Here is an 18,793-nt window from a genome sequence, read left to right on the forward strand (position 1 = left end):
TATGAATTTTTTCTCTTCTTTTTCCAAGGGGAGGAAAAACATAACTATTCTTTGAGAAAATTTTCGTGCATACTGGTATAATCTTCATCCTTCCTTTCTGTTTCAAAGTTTGATAACCTCCAACAACCCCAAAACATTTGTATTTCAGACAGTAAGAGTTTCATCCGTATTTTCTTTTTACATGTAGATTCCGTGTATTCTTGTTAAGGCCATTTAAAAATATTTCATGTTTTTCAGTCCTCTTGAGATTGTTTTCTCTATTTTATTTTTAACGAGTTGTCCATATTTTCTTCTATACTTTGTACACAAGCATATGAGTAAGGAGATCACATGGGAAGCATTTGAAAATTCATAAGTTTGTGGTCCTTACTTCAGTGATTCTACTAAGTCTGGGAGTGGGGGCGAGGGGAGCTGGTTATCCGTGGTATGTAAGTGACTGATAAATTTCTTACCCCGCTTCGATTAGAAGTCTCTGGCTGACAATTTCCCAATACCAGTAATCAGTGAAAGAGCACTTTCTTCCCTTATCTCTGATTTGATGCCTTGCTTGAAATTCAGCAGTGCCCCGGATTCTCTGTTAAGGTTGTTGACTCGGCAGTGGGAGGTGGTTCAAACCCTGCACACTACAAAGAAACTGGCTCTTGACCGCCTTCAGAAGAGAACTTCTGAGCCTTTGGAATATCCTGCCTGAGATAGAGTCTGTATACCTGGGGCCTTGAACCTTGCCAGATAATTTATGCCAACAGTGTGAGTTAGAGTGGGGTCTTGGGCCATGCCATATGAGCTTGACCCCTGGAGAGGCTGGAAACTTGGGTAACGTTTGCCACACAGGCACTCTGGGCCTAGGACTGACCCCTCATAAAACCCTGGACACTGGTGCTTGAATGAGCTTCCCTGGCTGGCAGCACCTTCCATGTGTTGTCACACATCACTACTAGGGAGAGTAAGCCCTGTTCACACAAGTCTCCTGGGAGAGGACAACCGGAAACTTGTGCCTGGTCCCTCCTGGACTCTGGCCTGTGTGCCTTTCATTTTTGCTGAATTTAACCAATGTCCTTTCTCTATAATAAACTATAATTGGATGTATAACAGCTTTTCTTAGTTCTGTGAGTCCATCTAGCAAATCATTGAACCTAAAGGTAGTCTTGGGTGCCCCCAGTTTAGGTTGATAAGAGCTTTTTATAAGACTGTTAGAGAAAGGAATAATGCTGAGTTCCTTTTTTTTTTAAAGTTCAAATTGCATGTTAATTTTACAGATACATTTTTGTCACCTCTAAAGACGGTCCTTGATTTTTGTTTTATTCATATGATAAAATGTGTTGTTTCTCTAAATTTGATTTTTTTATTCTTAAGATTACTTGGGCTTGGGTGTGCTGTATTTCTTTAACATGCCGTTCTCTTTGATATATTTGTATTTTATTTATGATTTTATTATGAATGATTGATATTTTGTCTTTTATCTTTGTCAGACAGGGGTGGATCTTTAATTACTATAATTAAAAAATATTTCATAAGAAAAATGACTAAAATATGGTTATTCCTGGCTCCTTCAATAGAGCACTGTACCCAGTTTCACATTTTCTTGACTCACTGCCCCCATTTTGAACATTATGGTGTGTAATGGGCCCTCAGGTCCCATTGAGGTGTGAGAGGCTGCTTCCTCGACATTAAATGCTCCCCAGACTGCTCTCTGCTTGGCGTTCTTGGGTTTGCTTTCTTCTGTTTTTTCTATGCTTTCAAGCCCTACTTCTTGTAATTTTGGGGTTGCCTTTCTGTAATAGTCCCTCTCCTCCCTTTACTTGGCTCCTTTTTAACGACTGTGGGCTTGGAGGCTGCATAATTAAGCTTGTTATATAATGATTTCCAAAATGAGAGCAAATAGACTCTGAGAGCCGGGGGCCCTATTCTCTAGAGAAAAAGCATTTGCTTCACGTCATGGGTTTTTAAATAGACATTTAGGATTTGGAGAGATACTTTGCTCCCTCCTCTGTGATTCTGGAGAGTTAAGTCGTAAAGTTGATGGGTTAGTGTGTGTGTTCATTTGTTCGTTCATTCATTCATTCAGTGCTTATTAATTGAGAATCTCCATGCCACTGTAAAGTGGATGGTTGAACTGAAGTAGGTAAGGCACGGTATATAAACCAGCCTCTATCTATGGAATAATATGGGAGCACAGTCTGAACTTCATTATGGAAGCTTTTGATGAAGATCTTTTGTTTATTCTCTGGTAACAATTTTCATTTCAGATTCCAAAGCATTAATAAGAAAGCTGTGCAGCAAAGAGTTGAGCTAGCTGGCCTGAGACTGCTTTTTCCTAAGAAAGGCCTGCTTGCATGGTTGGCCCTTGGCTGGCATCTTAGAACTTGGCTCTCAGAGAGCTGCCAGTCAGCCTTTGACTGCTGAGGGTGGTTGACTGTGCCTAGACTGTGCAGACAGTGTGCTTTTTGTTGAACGCCTGCTTTCTTTCTGGGAGTCTGGGATTTTGATATGTGCTAGACACAAGTTGCCTGTGTGACCAGCCCCCACGTGATGAAAACCTGGGTCACTTGAGTCTCCGGTGGGCTTCCTTGGGCAGAAACATCACACACGCGTGCTGTGTTTTTGTGACTGGGAGAGTGTGCTCTGTGTGACCCCTTGTGGGAGGGGGAGAGGATCAGGAAACCTACACATGGAATCTTCCAGCCTCCACTGTGTCCCATGTCCTTGTCCTCAGCCGTGTGCTCTGGCTGTGTTGCTCTACTAAGTCTGCACTCTGAGTCCAACTGTATGCGAGTCTCCTGAGTTCTTTCTTGAATCTCTAAATGTGAGAGTGGTTTTGGAACACCCACCACAAATGCCTGAAGTTTCTGGGTCTTGTACTATGCGCAGCTCAGTACTAACCATTTTACGTGGAACGTCTCACTGACTCTTCCCCACACAGTACTCTGAGGTAGGTCAGTATCCTCATCACCGCTGGCAAGTGCAGGTCCTGCAATTCATACGTTTATTTCAGTATCTGGTTTGTTTTCAGATGTTTGAACTTGATGGTATATTGTTTCTATTGTTCAGAGAAAAATTTCAATGAGGAAAAGCACCGAGTTTTTTAAATCACGTTGTCATTTCAGGTATGAGCACATCCTCACGGAGCCCGACCCGGTACCCTCATACGCCCTGAAGCTGCTGGTTGCCATGACAGAGCACAACCCATCTTTCACCAGGTACTGTCCCTTCAAATTTCCTTTCCTTGTTTCTCATCTGTGAAATGAGTTTTATGTGTTCTGAAAATGCTGTTAAAGATGTCGAGTTTCTCAAAGGCTCATGTTTGTGTTACCACAGTGGTAAATTTTCGTGTACTGTGGTTTGTGCTATCTGTGGTTTATGTGTTTTGAGTGTTCTCATATTTTTATCCTTTATTAGAGTTTGCATTCTGTGGCATTCATGCTTTGAAATGATAAATTGTTTCAATAGAAAATACTAATATGATACTTAAAAAAATCATTTGGTGTTTCATCATAATGAACAGTTGTTTGTTAAATCTCTTTCGTATTAATGGACTATAATTTTTCCCCTATATTATTTAGTGGATATACTTTTATTAAGTAGTGGAGAGCTTTTGTCTTTATTGAAGATACTCCCTGTGATGCTACCAAAGTTTTTAGTACTAGTTGCTGGGGTAGCAGTAGCTGCTTCAGTCTCGGGGAGAAGAGTTTGTCAGAGAGCAGCCAGGTCTCTGGAAGGGAAAGAGAAGAGCTGTTGGTTTCAAGCAAGAAAACTAGTTTTGAGTTGTGTAGGTGATGTCTGAGGACCTTTTGGATGTGTATCCACCTGTAGGTGTGCCTGTGAATTGCCCTTTGGTCTTTCCCAGAGAACTGAATCACAGTCCCGACCACCTGGACTTCATCTGGTCTGCTGTTGACAAGTCCCGCATAGTGGTGGGCCACTGTGACTATTGTTAGTAGTGAACAAGGAAGGCTCTATGTATAGAGTGTCCATATTGAGTGGAAGGCTGAGCTAAAGCAGCCTTTATGGTGGGTGTGCCAGGGCACAGACGGTACCAAGACTGAGTCACGGAGATGCTTTTGGGTCTTTAGGTCAGTCCTGGTGCTGGGGCTGCCGCAGCTCTCAGGCCCGTTTCCTCCTGCTGTGGCAGCCTTACCTGTTTCTGGAGAGGGGCCTGTAACTATTACCCTGTGGTCTCTGCGCCGTGTTGCAAAAGCATCTGGGGAGCACTTAGCCCTTTATACTCTTGTCAATTCAAAATCCTCTATTTCTGTAGCCTTTTAAGTCTGTCCAATGAGCCTTCCATATTTCTCACTCAGAAGGCACCATTCTCTCATCCTACAGAAGAAATTTAATTCTAAAGAGTTAATCTATATTAGACATTAAATCCAAATTCAGATAGTTGTTTCTTTCCTGAACCTTTGATACCAAGTGTAACACTGTGTACTGATTTTATCCTTTCATTAGATTGAGCCGATGCATTTTCTTTATGTTGACTCTTCCTCATTCCTGTGGCATGTTTTCTAGGCTCCTTTCTCTTCTTCCCAACTCTTGATTAAACTCGTCTGAATTTCCTTACATGGAGGGGAAAAACTTAGTGAGGTAGAAACAGATAACTTACACATGACCTATAACCTTTCATTTAAAAATGATGAGACACTAGGTTTAGAAGTCTATTTTACTCTTACTTTTTTTTTTAAAAGTGTCTACAAGCAGAATTTGATGGACTAATTTTATAAACTTTTTCCTTGTTTTCATTGCATAATTAATATTAGAATATGTTGTCTTTGTTTTAAATGCTGACAGTATAATCAAGAGGTCCCCTGGGCTTCCTCATTACCCAGCACTGCTCCACAAGTGTCTCCCAGGGGTAATACTTACTATTTTGGTGTGAGTCCTCCCTGAACTTTATTTTGGCTATTTAAATTCAATATGTATATACAGAAATAAATAACCTCACTATGTGGTCAGTTTTTAAAAAATCATAGATAGTATCATTGTGTATTTGTTTTTCTGAAATTTACCGTTTCATTTGTCAAAATTATTTGAAGATCTTTCATATCACATTCCTGGCAATATCTTTGCCAAACTTATGGATGAAAATGGGATTTCATTTTACTTTGCATTCACTTATCTACTGATAATCTCTAACCTTTTAATATTTATTCACTCTATTTAATTAAGCTGTAAAAGGTGCATAGCCTTCAACCTTTAATTCCACTTCTAATTCAGTGCTACTCTCTGTTCTTGAGAAAAACTCATATATGCACAAAGATTTCCACCTAGATAAATTTTTAAAATGAGAAAAATGATTTAAAATTGTATTATGTTACAGCCGTAATAAACACAACTGTGTTACAGTTTGAAAGGGAAAGATACATTCTGAATACTGCTATAGAAATATAACCCAAATGATTTTTAAGAAAAGTTTTTTTTTTGGAGAGGGGGAGGTAATTAGGTTTATTTATTTATTATTATTATTTTTAATGGAGGTACTGGGAATTGAACCTAGGACCTCATGCATGCTAAGCATGTGCTCTACCACTAAGCTATACCCTTCCCCCAAATGATTTTGTTAACTAAAATGATTTATTATTCCCAAGTCCATTTAAACACTACTTTTGCCATTTATAGGGCCTCTTTCTGTATTCACTATCTGTTCTATTTGTCTTTTCTCTTAAAACAGGGTATTTAAATGAGAGTTGTCCCATGTCAATTTTGGCTGAGGCTCCAGAGGTCTAGAGCAAAGTGTTGAAGGTCATTACCACCTGCCTTCCCTCTTCCCCACCCTCCTTCTAAAGAGGAGGTAGCAACCTGTATGCAACTTGCAAAATACAGTCACGTACCTTGAAGGGGAGGGATGGAGGAAGGGTTTTTATTTCCCTTACTGGATTTTCAAAATGAATTTCAAGTCCAACATTTTGAAATGGGTAATTCATTTCTATCTGAGAAAAAAACTAGAAAGAGATAATACTGAGAAGTCTTGTTCCTTCCCCTACCCACTGTGTTCTTTCCACATCTTTCCATTAACCCCTATGGTTAACTATTTTTATTCATTTTGTGTCTGAAGGCAAACTGATGTGACTGTGTTTTCTCATTTCTCCCTTTCACACCCAAATAGCATAGAATTTATATTTTTCTATGCCATGGTTTTTTCCCTCCAGTTTTGTTTCTATATTAATACATAGAGAAGTTCCATATTGTGTTTTACAAAGTCTTCCATTGTATGGATATGCCATACTTTATCTCATTAACACCTAATGGGTAGACATGAGTTGTTTCTGTTCTTGTGATAAACAGCAAACAATGAATACTCTTATTCATGCATCATTTTTAAGATATGTGTGTTTATCTTATACAGTTAATCACTAGACATGATATATGTGTATCAAATGGTAAGTGCACTGAAAAAATTTTATTTGAGATTTGGCCAAATTGCCCTCTGTGGGGATTTTACCATTTTGCATCTCCAGGCGACATGGTTGAGGATGTCTGGTTCCATACAACCTTGCCATCAGAATTTGTTGTTAAATTTTGGAATTTTGCCAGTATGAGATAGGTTGTTTCAGTGTAATTTTAATTTGCATTTTCATCATCATGAGTGAAGTTGAGTATTTCTTTATATGGTTAAGGACCACTTGTATTTTGCTTTTTGCTCACATTCTTTGGCATTAGTACTTGGCCTTGGCAATGCCACCCTTCAAAGTGAAACATCTCCTGCCTGGCTTTCCATTGCACAAATACACTCAGTCTGAGAATCTATTTACTTTTAACAGTGTCTGCATTGTTCCTTTATTTTACTGTCTGTGAGTAGTGTGACCATGAATATTACTTTGCACATTCTTTGGTGAATCCATGTATGTGTCTCCATGGGAGACTTGTGCTGGAGTGGAAATATTGACTTACCGAGCATGTGCTTGCCCAGATCCACTAGCTGCTGCCAAGATGTTTTCCAAATTGGTTGTACCAGTTTATATCCCTGCTAGTGTTGTTCAAGAGGTCCAGTTGTCAAGTAAGCTTTTTAAAAAAATTTTTAAGTCAGGTTAACTTAAAGTATAAATTTACAGAGTAAAATTCACTCCTTTTAGGTATATAGTTCCTCTGAGTTTTGAGAAACATACACAGTGGTGCAAACACCACCACTCTTAAGATAAATTATTTCCATCATTCCAGAATGTTCCCTCATACCTCTTTGAATGTTAGCTGATAAAAATTCTACTTGCCTGGAGAATATGACCAAGACTGATTTTATATTTCATTTTAATTTTTAAAATTCATTTTTTAAGTTAGTAAATAACCCATTACAAATTTTAGTATTTTAAAAACAAAAGCATATTTTCACCCGAGGAGGTAGTCACTTTGATCAGCTTGTGTGTGTATGTGTATTATTTTTCACGTAGATGATAGTAGGCTGTCTTCACCATCGTGCACTTCCTTTCAAAAATACATGTGACAACTTTATTGAGATATAATTCACATACCATCTGTCCTTTTTTTTAACAGAGACATAGTATTAAATTTTATGAATATTCCATATTTATTTCAGGTCACCTTTTGGTGAACACTTAGGTTTTTCTAATCTGCTGGTATTATAAAACAAAGCTATAATTAATGACATAGGTTATTCACCACATGTGTGAATATAGACGTGTAAGAACAGTAATGAGAAGGATTGTTTCATCAAAGGGTACATAAGCCAGTGTTTCTCAAAATTGTTTGTACATTAATATCAGCTGGGAATCTTTTCAAAAGTCCAAAGCTCAGGCCATATCCCTGTCCAATAAATCACAGTTGCTAAGGCTGGACAAAGGCTTCAGTAGTTTTTGAAGTTCACTAGGTGATAACAGTGTGCAAACAAATTGGGGAACCACTGGTCAAAGCATTTATTATTTTGAAAGGTGTTGTCAAATTACCCCAGTCCAGGTTGTCCTAGTGGTGTATGAGAGCCCATTTGTGGCAAACTTGTATAAATTAGTGTGTATATGTGTTTGACCTTGGCCATTCTGACAAGTGAAATTTGTCTCTTTTTTGTTCATTTCTAGTTTTATTACTTTGTGATCAGACCCTATATTTGTTCTATTTCTAATTTTTATTATTTGATTTTATTTGAGGTCTAATAGGTGATTAATTTTTGTGAATGTTCTATGTTTAATTGCTTACTGTAACCAAAACCAAACTAGGCCTAACCCTGAAATCATTCTCACCCACCCCTAATTTCAGCGAGTGCCTAAAGTGGTAACTCACGAACCTGTAAAATCCTCCTCAGTGACGTGGTACCTTGACAGTGTCTTTTTAGGCAAAATGCTTCATTTCAAGTGCATATCAAGAGTAGCATGCCTTACTTTTTATGAATAGATTTATAATACAAAAATAATTATGAACCATTTGTTACGAATGTAATTTCTTAAGTGTCATGTTCTAAAAAGGATAATCATCTTAACTTAGATTGTATATGTTAAAAGATTAGAGTACCTCTTCTTAATTTAGATTACATGTGTTAGATTAGAGTACCACGTAATAACTTGGAAAATTAAACCATTTTATGTCAACTGCAACATTTATTTTATTGTATTTATTCTTATTTTATAAGATGCTTAGTGGATAAAGAAGTTTTCAAAAGCTTAGTCATAGTACAATTGAGAGTTTATTGCTTCTCTTCAAATAAGGGACCAAGAACATGATCAAATCTGTGTTGTGCCCGACAGGAATTGAAAAAAAATACCACTGCCAAGTAAATCTTGTTTATTAGTGGTTTTAAAGCAGAAAGGTAAATTGTTTGCCATGTTGGTTCTATTTTCCTATCAGTAGAAATGTGTTAACCCCCCAGAGCTCTGCCCTTTTCTCTCTCTTCTTAATTTTACAGTAGGTTGCACCAAACCATTGCTCTCAGACAGAGTAATACCCCAGTAGCTTGTTTCCATTAAGAGCTTATTAGCTTTCAGCAAATCTTCCATAGCAAACAAATTACATTTTAACGTCTTGAGTTCTTTTGGAGCAAAATTTAGCTTTTTTCCTAAACTACCAAAAAAAACCACAAAAAGTTTATGCTCCATATCTAAGAATTATCATTTTAGTTTGCTTAAAAAATGTTAGCTCTCTCTCTTTTTTTTTTTTTTGGGCAAGATTCACAAAAATGCCTTTGGAAGAATGAAATTTTTGTGATCTCTTAATTGAAGTTCATGGTGTAGCTGTCAGTGAAAAATACTTCTTCCTTTACAGTCACCAGTCTTCTGACTTCCCACATTAGGTTTTGGTTCATTTGTTCATTCATCATCTAACTTCTAATCAACAACCACTGAATAAGTGATAATTGAGGCATACATCTTTTTGAATTAGTGTTTCAGCTTTTTCCAGATACATACCCAGGAGTGGAACTGCTGGATCATGTGGTACTTCAATTTTTAGTTTTTGAGGCACTTCCTTATTCCGTAGTGGGTGCACCAATTTACATTCCTAGCTATAGTGTACAAGGGTTCCCTTTTTCCCACTTCCTTGCCAACATTTGTTATTTGTAAACTTTTTGATGATAGTCATTCTGACAGATGTGTGGTAATAACTCATTGTGGGTTTTTTTAAACATTTTTTATTGGTTTATAATCATTTTACAATGTTGTGTCAAATTCCAGTGTAGAGCACAATTTTTCAGTTATACATGAACATACATATATTCATTGTCACATTTTTTCTCTGTGAGCTACCATTAGATCTTGTATATATTTCCCTGTGCTATACAGTATAATCTTGTTTATCTATTCTACATTTTGAATTCCCAGTCTATCCCTTTCCACCCTCCACTCCCTTGGCAACCACAAGTTTGTAGTCTATGTCTATGAGTCTGTTTCTGTTTTGTATTTATGTTTTGTTTGTTTGTTTTTATTTTAGATTCCACATATAAGTGATCTCATATGGTATTTTTCTTTCTCTTTCTGGCTTACTTCACTTAGAATGACATTCTCCAGGAGAATCCATGTTGCTGCAAATGGCATTATGTTGTCGGTTTTTATGGCTGAGTAGTATTCCATTGTATAAATATACCACCTCTTCTTTATCCAGTCACCTGTTGATGGACATTTAGGCTGTCTCCGTGTCTTGGCTATTGTAAATAATGCTGCTGTGAACATTGGGGTGCAGGTGTCATCCTGAAGTAGGGTTCCTTCTGGATATATGCCCAGGAGTGGGATTCCTGGGTCATATGGTAAGTCTGTTCCTAGTCTTTAGAGGAATCTCCATACTGTTTTCCACAGTGGCTGCACCAAACTACATTCCCACCAGCAGTGTAGGAGGATTCCCTTTTCTCCACAACCTCTCCAGCATTTGTCATTTGTGGATTTTTGAATGATGGCCATTCTGACTGGTGTGAGGTAATACCTCATTGTAGTTTTGATTGGCATTTCTCTGATAATTAGTGATATTGAGCATTTTTTCAATTGTATGTCTTCCTTGGAGAATTGCTTGTTTAGGTCTTCTGCCCATTTTTGGATTGGGTTGTTGGTTTTTTTCTTATTAAGTCATATGAGCTGCTTATATATTCTGCAGATGAAGCCTTTGTTGGTTTCATTTGCAAAAATTTTCTCCCATTCCATAGGTTGTCTTTTTGTTTTACTATGGCTTTCCTTTGCAGTGCAGAAGCTTGTAAGTTTCATTAGGTCCCATTTGTTTATTTTATTTCTATTGCTTGAGTAGACTGTTCTAGGAGAACATTTTTGAGATGTATGTCAGATAATGTTTTGCCTATATTTTCTTCTAGGAGGTTTATTGTATCTTGTCTTATGTTTAAGTCTTTGATCCATTTTGAGTTGACTTTTGTGTATGGTGTAAGGGAGTGTTCTAGCTTCATTGCTTTACATGCTGCTGTCCAGTTTTCCCAACACCATTTGCTGAAGAGACCGTCTTTATTCTATTGTGTGTTCTTGCCTCCTTTGTTGAAGATCAGTTGACCAAAAGTTTGTGGGTTCGTTTCTGGCTCCCTATTCTGTTCCATTGGTCTATATGTCTGTTTTGGTACCAGTACCATGCTGTCTTGATGACTGTAGCTCGGTAGTATTGTCTGAAGTCTGGGAGAGTTATTCCTCCAGCCTCTTTCTTTTTCTACAGTAATGCTTTGGCAATTCTAGGTCTTTTGTGGTTCCATATAAATTTTATTATGATTTGTTCTAGTTCTGTGAAACATGTCCTGGGTAATTTGATAGGGATTGCATTAAATCTGTAGATTGCCTCGGGCAGTGTGACCATTTTAACAATATTGATTCTTCCAATCCGGGAGCATGGGATATCTTTCCATTTTTTTAAGTCTTTAATTTCCTTCATCAGTGGTTTATAGTTTTCTGTGTATAATTCTTTCACCTCCTTGGTTAGATTTATTCCAGGTATTTTATTACTTTGGGTGCTATTTTAAAGGGGATTGTTTCCTTATTTTCTTTTTCTGTTGATTCATCGTTAGTGTAAAGAAATGCAACTGATTTTTGAACGTTAATCTTGTAACCTGCTACCTTGCTGAATTCTTCAATCAGCTCTGGTAGTTTTTGTGTGGACCTTTTAGGGTTTTCTGTATATAGTAACATGTCATCGGCATATAGTGACACTTTTACCTCTTCTTTTCCAATTTGGATCCCTTTTATTTCTCTCTCTTGACTGATTACTGTGGCTAGGACTTCGAAGACTATGTTGAATAGGAGTGGTGATAGTGGGCATCGTTGTCTTGTCCCAGATTTTAGTGGGAAACTTTTGAGTTTTTCACCGTTGAGTACTATGCTGGCTGTAGGTTTGTCATATATAGCTTTTATGATGTTGAGATATGTTCCCTCTCTACCCGCTTTGGTGAGAGTTTTTATCATAAGTGGGTGTTGAATTTTATCAAATGCTTTTTCTGCATCTATTGAGCTGATCGTGTGGTTTTTGTCCTTTCTCTTGTTGATGTGATGTATTACGTTGATTGATTTGCATATGTTGAGCCACCCTTGTGTCCCTGGGATGAACCCCACTTGGTCATGATGTATCATCTTTTTTATGTGCTGTTGGATTCTGTTTGCTAATATTTTGGTGAGGATTTTTGCATCTATGTTCATCAGTGATATTGGCCAATAATTCTCTTTTTTGGTAGGGTCTTTGCCTGGTTTTGGTATTCATTGTGGTTTTGATTTGCATTTCTCTAATAGTGATATTAAGCATCTTTTCATGTGCTTGTTAGACATCTGTATGTTGTCTTTGGAAAAATGTCTATTTGGGTATTTTGCCGATTTTTAATTCTTTTTATACTGAATTGTATGAGCTATTTATATATTTTGGATGTTAATCCATTTTCAGTCATATCATTTGCAAATATTTTCTCCCATTCCATAGATTGTCTTTTCATTTTGTCAGTGGTTTCCTTTGCAGAGCAAAACCTTTTCAGTTTAATTAGATCCCGTTTGTTTATTTTTGCTTTTATTTCTATTGCTGTAGGAGATGGATCCAAAAAAATACTGCTATGATTTATATCAAACAGTGTTCTGATTATGTTTTCTCCTGGGAGTTTTATGGTTTCCAGTCTTAACATTTAGGTCTATAATCCATTTTGAGTTTATTTTTGTTTGTGGTGTGAGAAAAGGTTATAATTTCATTCTTTTACATATAGCTGTCAGTTTTCCCACCAACACTTATTGAAGAGATTGTCTTTTCCCCATTGTATATTCTTGCTTCCTTTGTTGTGGATTAATTAACCATAGGTATGTGGGTTTATTTCTGGGCTCTCTGTTCTATTCCGTTGATCTGTGTGTCTGTTTTTGTGCCATCCAATGCTGTTTTGACTACTGAGGTTTTGTTGTGTAGTCTGAAGTCAGGGAGGGTGATACCTCCAGCTTTGTTCTTTTTTTTCAAGATTGCTTTGGCAATTTGGGATCTTTTGTGGTTCCATATGAATTTTAGGATTAGTTGTTCTAGTTCTGTTAAAAATGTCATGGGTATTCGATGGGGATTGCATTATATATATAGATTGCTTTGGGTAGTATGGCAATTTTAACTATTAGTTCTTCCAATCCGTGAACACTGAATATCTTTCCATTTCTTTGTATTATCTTCAGTTTCCTTCATCAGTGTTTTATAGTTTTTAGACTATAAGTCTTTGACCTCCGTGGTTAAGTTTATTCCTAGGTATTCTAAATTTTTTGATACGGTTTTAAACAGGATTTTTTTTTTTTTCGCTTTTGCTTTCTGGTAGTTCATTATTAGTGTATAGAAAGGCAACAGATTTCTGTGTAATAATCTTGTATCTTGAAACTTTAGTGAATTCATTTATTCTAATAGTTTTTTTGATGGAAACTTTAGTAGGGTTTTCTATATATAATGTCATGTCTACTGCAAATAGTGACAGTTTTACTTCTTCCCTACTAGTTTGGATGCCTTTTATTTCTTGTGTGATTGCTGTGGCTAGGACTTCCAATGCTATGTTAAATAGAAGTGGTAAGAATGGGCATCTTTGTCTTGTTCCTGAATTTAGTGGAAAGGCTTTCAACTTTTTACCACTGAATATGTTAGTTGTGGGCATGTCATAAATGGCTTTTATTATGTGGAGATATGTTCCATCTGTACCCACTTTGATGAGAGTTTTTATTATGAATGGATGTTAAATTTTGTCGAATGCTTTTTTGTCTGTTGAAACAGTTGTGTGACTTTTATCCTTTCTTTTGTTAACATGGTGCATCACACTAATTGGTTTGCAAATGTTGAACCATCCTTGCACCCCTGGAATAAATCCCACTTGATCATGGTGTCTGATTTTTTATTTTAACCTATTGGATTTTGGATTTGATTTGCTAATATTTTATTTGAGATATTTGCATCTATATTCATCAAAGTTATTGGTCTATAAACTGTCTTTGGTTTTGATGTCAAGGCAATGGTGGCCTTATGAAATGAATTTGGGAGTGTTCTGTACTCTTAAATTTTTTGGAATAATTTGAGGAGGATAGATATTGTGTCTTCTTAATATGTTTAGTAGAATTCCCCAGTGAAGCTGTCTGGTCCTGGACTTTTGTTTGCTGAGAATTTGTTACTACGAATTTGTTATTACAAAGTTATACTAGTAGTGATTGGTTTGTTCATATTGTCTGTTTCTTCATGATTCAGGATTGTCAGGTTGTATGTTTTTAGAAATTTGTCTGTTCTAGGTTGTCCATTTGTTGGCATATAACAGTAGTATCCTCTTAAGATTTTTTTGTATCTCTGTGGTATCAGTTGTTATTTTTCTTGTTTCTTGAGGAAGGCCTGTACTGCTATAAATTTCCTTCTTAGAACTGCTTTTGCTGCATCCCATAGATTTTATAAAGTTGCATATTTTTGTCTCAAGGTATTTTCTGATTTCCTCTTTATTTTTTTCTTTAGCCCATTTTTTTTGGTAGCATGTTATTTACTCTCCACATGTTTATACTTCCCCGTTTTTCTTTCTGTAATACCCTTGTGGTTGGGGAAAATGCTTGATATAATTCTGTCTTCTTAAATTTTTTGAGACTTATTTTGTGCCCTATCATGTGATCTATACTGGAATATGTTTACATGTGCACTTAAAAAGAATGTGTAATCACTTATACCTTCTTCTGTATCACTTCTAGTGTTTTTTACTTAAGTTACTTAATTCTTCAGTTGTGATTGGGTCTTTTTTACATTTTCTAATTCTTTGTTAAAATTCTTAGATTGTTCATCTATTCTTTTCCTTAATCCTGTTAACATTTTTATTGCCAGCACTTTGAATTTTTATCTGGTAAATTGTTTGTTTCATTATTTATTTTTTCAGGTGTTTTCTTTTGCTCTTTCAGTTGAGATCAATTTCTCTGCCTTTTCGTTTTGCTTAACTTATTCTGTCTCTATGAATTTAGGTGAAACATTTATGACTTGCCATCTTGATGTGTTGTCCTTATGTGGGAGTGTCTGTGTGCAGACCGTGTGTGACCACTGCCTTTCATGGAGGTCTGGATTTGACATGCAATGCAAGTCAAGTAACTTAAGTAAAGTTATTTCCTCAAGGTGCGCTGGCAGCTGTCTTCTTGGTAGAGGGCAGAGCTGGAGATGGAGGGGCTAGACTTGATGCCAGGTGTGAGGTGGGACATCCCCTCTGCTCAGTGGCCATCACCGCTCTGTCAAAGGTAGGGTCTCATTGCAAGTTGCTGGAGCAGAAGCCTGATGATCAGGCCCAGGCTGGCTCTTTTCCCTTTAAGTGTGTGCCTTCCTTGCTCCTAGCACTGCGACCCTTGCCCCAGAATGGGGCAGTGCTGAAGCAAGGGGTCCCATGGGGACTCTTGGCTCATGTTGGCCACAGACAGAGGTCCAGTCTGTCACTGCCTGTGGAAGCACCAGCAATTGTTTCTCTTTCTGCTCAGAGGCAGCCTCGGGTCCAATTCCCCTTTGTGCCTAACGGCCAGTCATTTTCCCCGTCTCTGCCACCCCCACTCTATTGTGGAGCTGTGCTGTGGGGCAGGTGGGGTCCACATGAACCCTTTACATATATCTGGGTATGGTGGACCAGCCACTGTCAGAGTTCTGGGCTGCCTCTGAGTTTCTGCTCAAGTATATGCCAACAATGCTGCTGCTGCCCCATTCAGACACCACCCTGGGGTGATTTGCCTCTGTGTCCCTCGGCTGAGCTTTTTCCTGGTCATGGCAGCCCTAGATCCAGTTCTGAGCTGCAGCATGGAGTAAGCGGGGCTGGAGTGTCTGCTCCACTAGGTCTTGAAAGCGTTCTGAAGTGGCCGTGGGAAAACTGACATCCTCTAGTCAGTCCGGTCTGCACTCTCCACACTGTCTCCAAGGCAACTGGATTTCAGGCTTCCCGTGGTCCTCCTGTCTGTCTCAGTGGCCTTCCAACCAGTCAGGGGAGCTCCTCTGCCCTGTGTAGGACCTTAGTACTCAGGGCATCCAGTCTGTGGCTCAGACCACTCACTCCCCAGGCCTGGAGCAAGTTTCCACCCCTGTCATCTCCCTCTTCTGAGTTTCCTCCTAATAGCGCAGGTACCAACCTGATCACATTTCTTCCCTTCTTACCCAGTTATGTCTGGATCTTTTTCATAGCCTTGGTTGTACAAGAGTCTTTTTGCCAGTTTCCAGTTAGTTTTCAGTAAAAATTGTTCCTCATGTAGATGTGTCTTTGTATTTTAAGTGGAGGTACTGGGCATTGAACACCAGGACCTTTTGCATGCTAAGCATGCACTCTGCCACCAAGCTGTACCTGCCTCCATCCCCCATTGATGTATTTTTGAAGTGTTTGTAGGGGAAGGTGAGTTCCACATCCTCCTAGTCTGTCATCTTGATCAGTCTCCCACTGTTTTTTTTTTTTTTAACATTTTTTATTGATTTATAATCATTTTACAATGTTGTGTCAAATTCCAGTGTTCAGCACAATTTTTCAGTTATTCATGGACATATACACACTCATTGTCACATTTTTTTCTCTGTGAGTTATGATAACATTTTGTGTATATTTCCCTGTGCTATACAGTGTAGTCTACTCTACAATTTTGAAATCCCAGTCTATCCCTTCCCACCCTCCACCCCCCTGGTAACCACAAGTCTGTATTCTCTGTCTGTGAGTCTATTTCTGTCCTTTATTTACGCTTTGTTTTTGTTTGTTTGTTTGCTTTTGTTTTTTAGATTCCACATATGAGCGATCTCATATGGTATTTTTCTTTCTCTTTCTGGCTTACTTCACTTAGAATGACATTCTCCAGGAGCATCCATGTTGCTGCAAATGGCATTATGTTGTCGGTTTTTATGGCTGAGTAGTATTCCATTGTATAAATATACTACCTCTTCTTTATCCAGTCACCTGTTGATGGACATTTAGGCTGTTTCCATGTTTTGGCTATTGTAAATAGTGCTGCTATGAACATTGAGGTGCGGGTGTCATCCTGAAGTAGGGTTCCTTCTGGATATATGCCCAGGAGTGGGATTCCTGGGTCATATGGTAAGTCTATTCCTAGTCTTTTGAGGAATCTCCACACTGTTTTCCATAGTGGCTGCACCAAACTGCATTCCCACCAGCAGTGTAGGAGGGTTCCCCTTTCTCCACAGCCTCTCCAGCATTTGTCATTTGTGGATTTTTGAATGACGGCCATTCTGACTGGTGTGAGGTGATACCTCATTGTAGTTTTGATTTGCATTTCTCTGATAATTAGTGATATTGAGCATTTTTTCATGTGCCTTTTGATCATTTGTATGTCTTCCTTGGAGAATTGCTTGTTTAGGTCTTCTGCCCATTTTTGGATTGGGTTGTTTATTTTTTTCTTATTGAGTCGTATGAGCTGCTTATATATTCTGAAGATCAAGCCTTTGTCGGTTTCACTTGCAAAAATTTTCTCCCATTCCGTAGGTTTTCTTCTTGTTTTACTTCTGGTTTCCTTTGCTGTGCAGAAGCTTGTAAGTTTCATTAGGTCCCATTTGTTTATTCTTGCTTTTATTTCTTCTAGGAGAAAATTTTTGAGATGTATGTCAGATAATGTTTTGCCTATGTTTTCCTCTAGGAGGTTTATTGTATCTTGTCTTATGTTTAAGTCTTTAATCCATTTTGAGTTGATTTTTGTGTATGGTGTAAGGGAGTGTTCTAGCTTCATGGTTTTACATGCTGCTGTCCAGTTTTCCCAACACCATTTGCTGAAGAGACTGTCTTTATTCCAATGTATATTCTTGCCTCCTTTGTCAAAGATGAGTTGACCAAAAGTTTGTGGGTTCATTTCTGGGCTCTCTATTCTGTTCCATTGGTCTATATGTCTGTTTTGGTACCAATACCATGCTGTCTTGATGACTGTAGCTCTATAGTAGTGTCTGAAGTCTGGGAGAGTTATTCCTCCAGCCTCTTTCTTTCTCTTCAGTAACGCTTTGGCAATTCTAGGTCTTTTGTGGTTCCATATAAATTTTATTATGATTTGTTCTAGTTCTGTGAAATATGTCCTGGGTAATTGGATAGGGATTGCATTAAATCTGTAGATTGCCTCGGGCAGTGTGACCATTTTAACAATATTGATTCTTCCAATCCAAGAGCATGGAATATCTTTCCATTTTTTAAAGTCTTCTTTAATTTCCTTCATCAATGGTTTATAGGTTTCTGTGTATAATTCTTTCACCTCCTTGGTTAGATTTATTCCCAGATATTTTATTACTTTGGGTGCTATTTTAAAGGGGATTGTTTCTTTACTTTCTTCTTCTGTTGATTTATCGTTAGCGTAAAGAAATGCAACTGATTTTTGAATGTTAATTTTGTAACCTGCTACCTTGCTGAATTCTTCAATCAGCTCTAGTAGCTTTTGTGTGGACCTTTTAGGGTTTTCTATATATAGTAACATGTCATCAGCATATAATGACACTTTTACCTCTTCTTTTCCAATTTGGATCCCTTTTATTTCTTTCTCTTGCCTGACTGTTGTGGCTAGGACTTCCCAGGACTATGTTGAATAGGAGTGGTGATAGTGGGCATCCTTGTCTTGTCCCAGATTTTAGTGGGAAGCTTTTGAGTTTTTCACCGTTGAGTACTATGCTGGCTGTAGGTTTGTCATGTATAGCTTTTATTATGTTGAGATATGTTCCCTCTATACCCACTTTGGCGAGAGTTTTTATCATAAATGGGTGTTGAATTTTATCAAATGCTTTTTCTGCATCGATGGGGATGATCATGTGGTTTTTGTCCTTTCTCTTGTTGATGTGATGTATTACGCTGATGGATTTGCGTATGTTGAACCAGCCTTGTGTCCCTGGGATGAACCCCACTTGGTCATGATGTATAATCTTTTTTATGTGTTGTTGGATTCTATTTGCTAAAATTTTGGTGAGGATTTTGGCGTCTATGTTCATCAGT

The 18,793-nt window shown here is 37.8% G+C and overlaps 1 protein-coding gene across 1 annotated transcript in view; it reads left to right on the top strand.

Annotated features, from left to right (window-relative positions):
* The window catches only part of ULK4 (unc-51 like kinase 4), a 442,995-nt gene that overhangs the window by 158,632 nt on the left and 265,570 nt on the right, over positions 1-18,793 (top strand). Inside the window, 1 exon segment of the mRNA XM_032459157.1 lies at positions 3,105-3,197. Coding sequence (XP_032315048.1) covers positions 3,105-3,197 — 93 coding nt within the window.

The sequence above is a fragment of the Camelus ferus genome, chromosome 17 (genome assembly GCF_009834535.1).
Source record: "Camelus ferus isolate YT-003-E chromosome 17, BCGSAC_Cfer_1.0, whole genome shotgun sequence".
NCBI lineage: Eukaryota > Metazoa > Chordata > Mammalia > Artiodactyla > Camelidae > Camelus > Camelus ferus.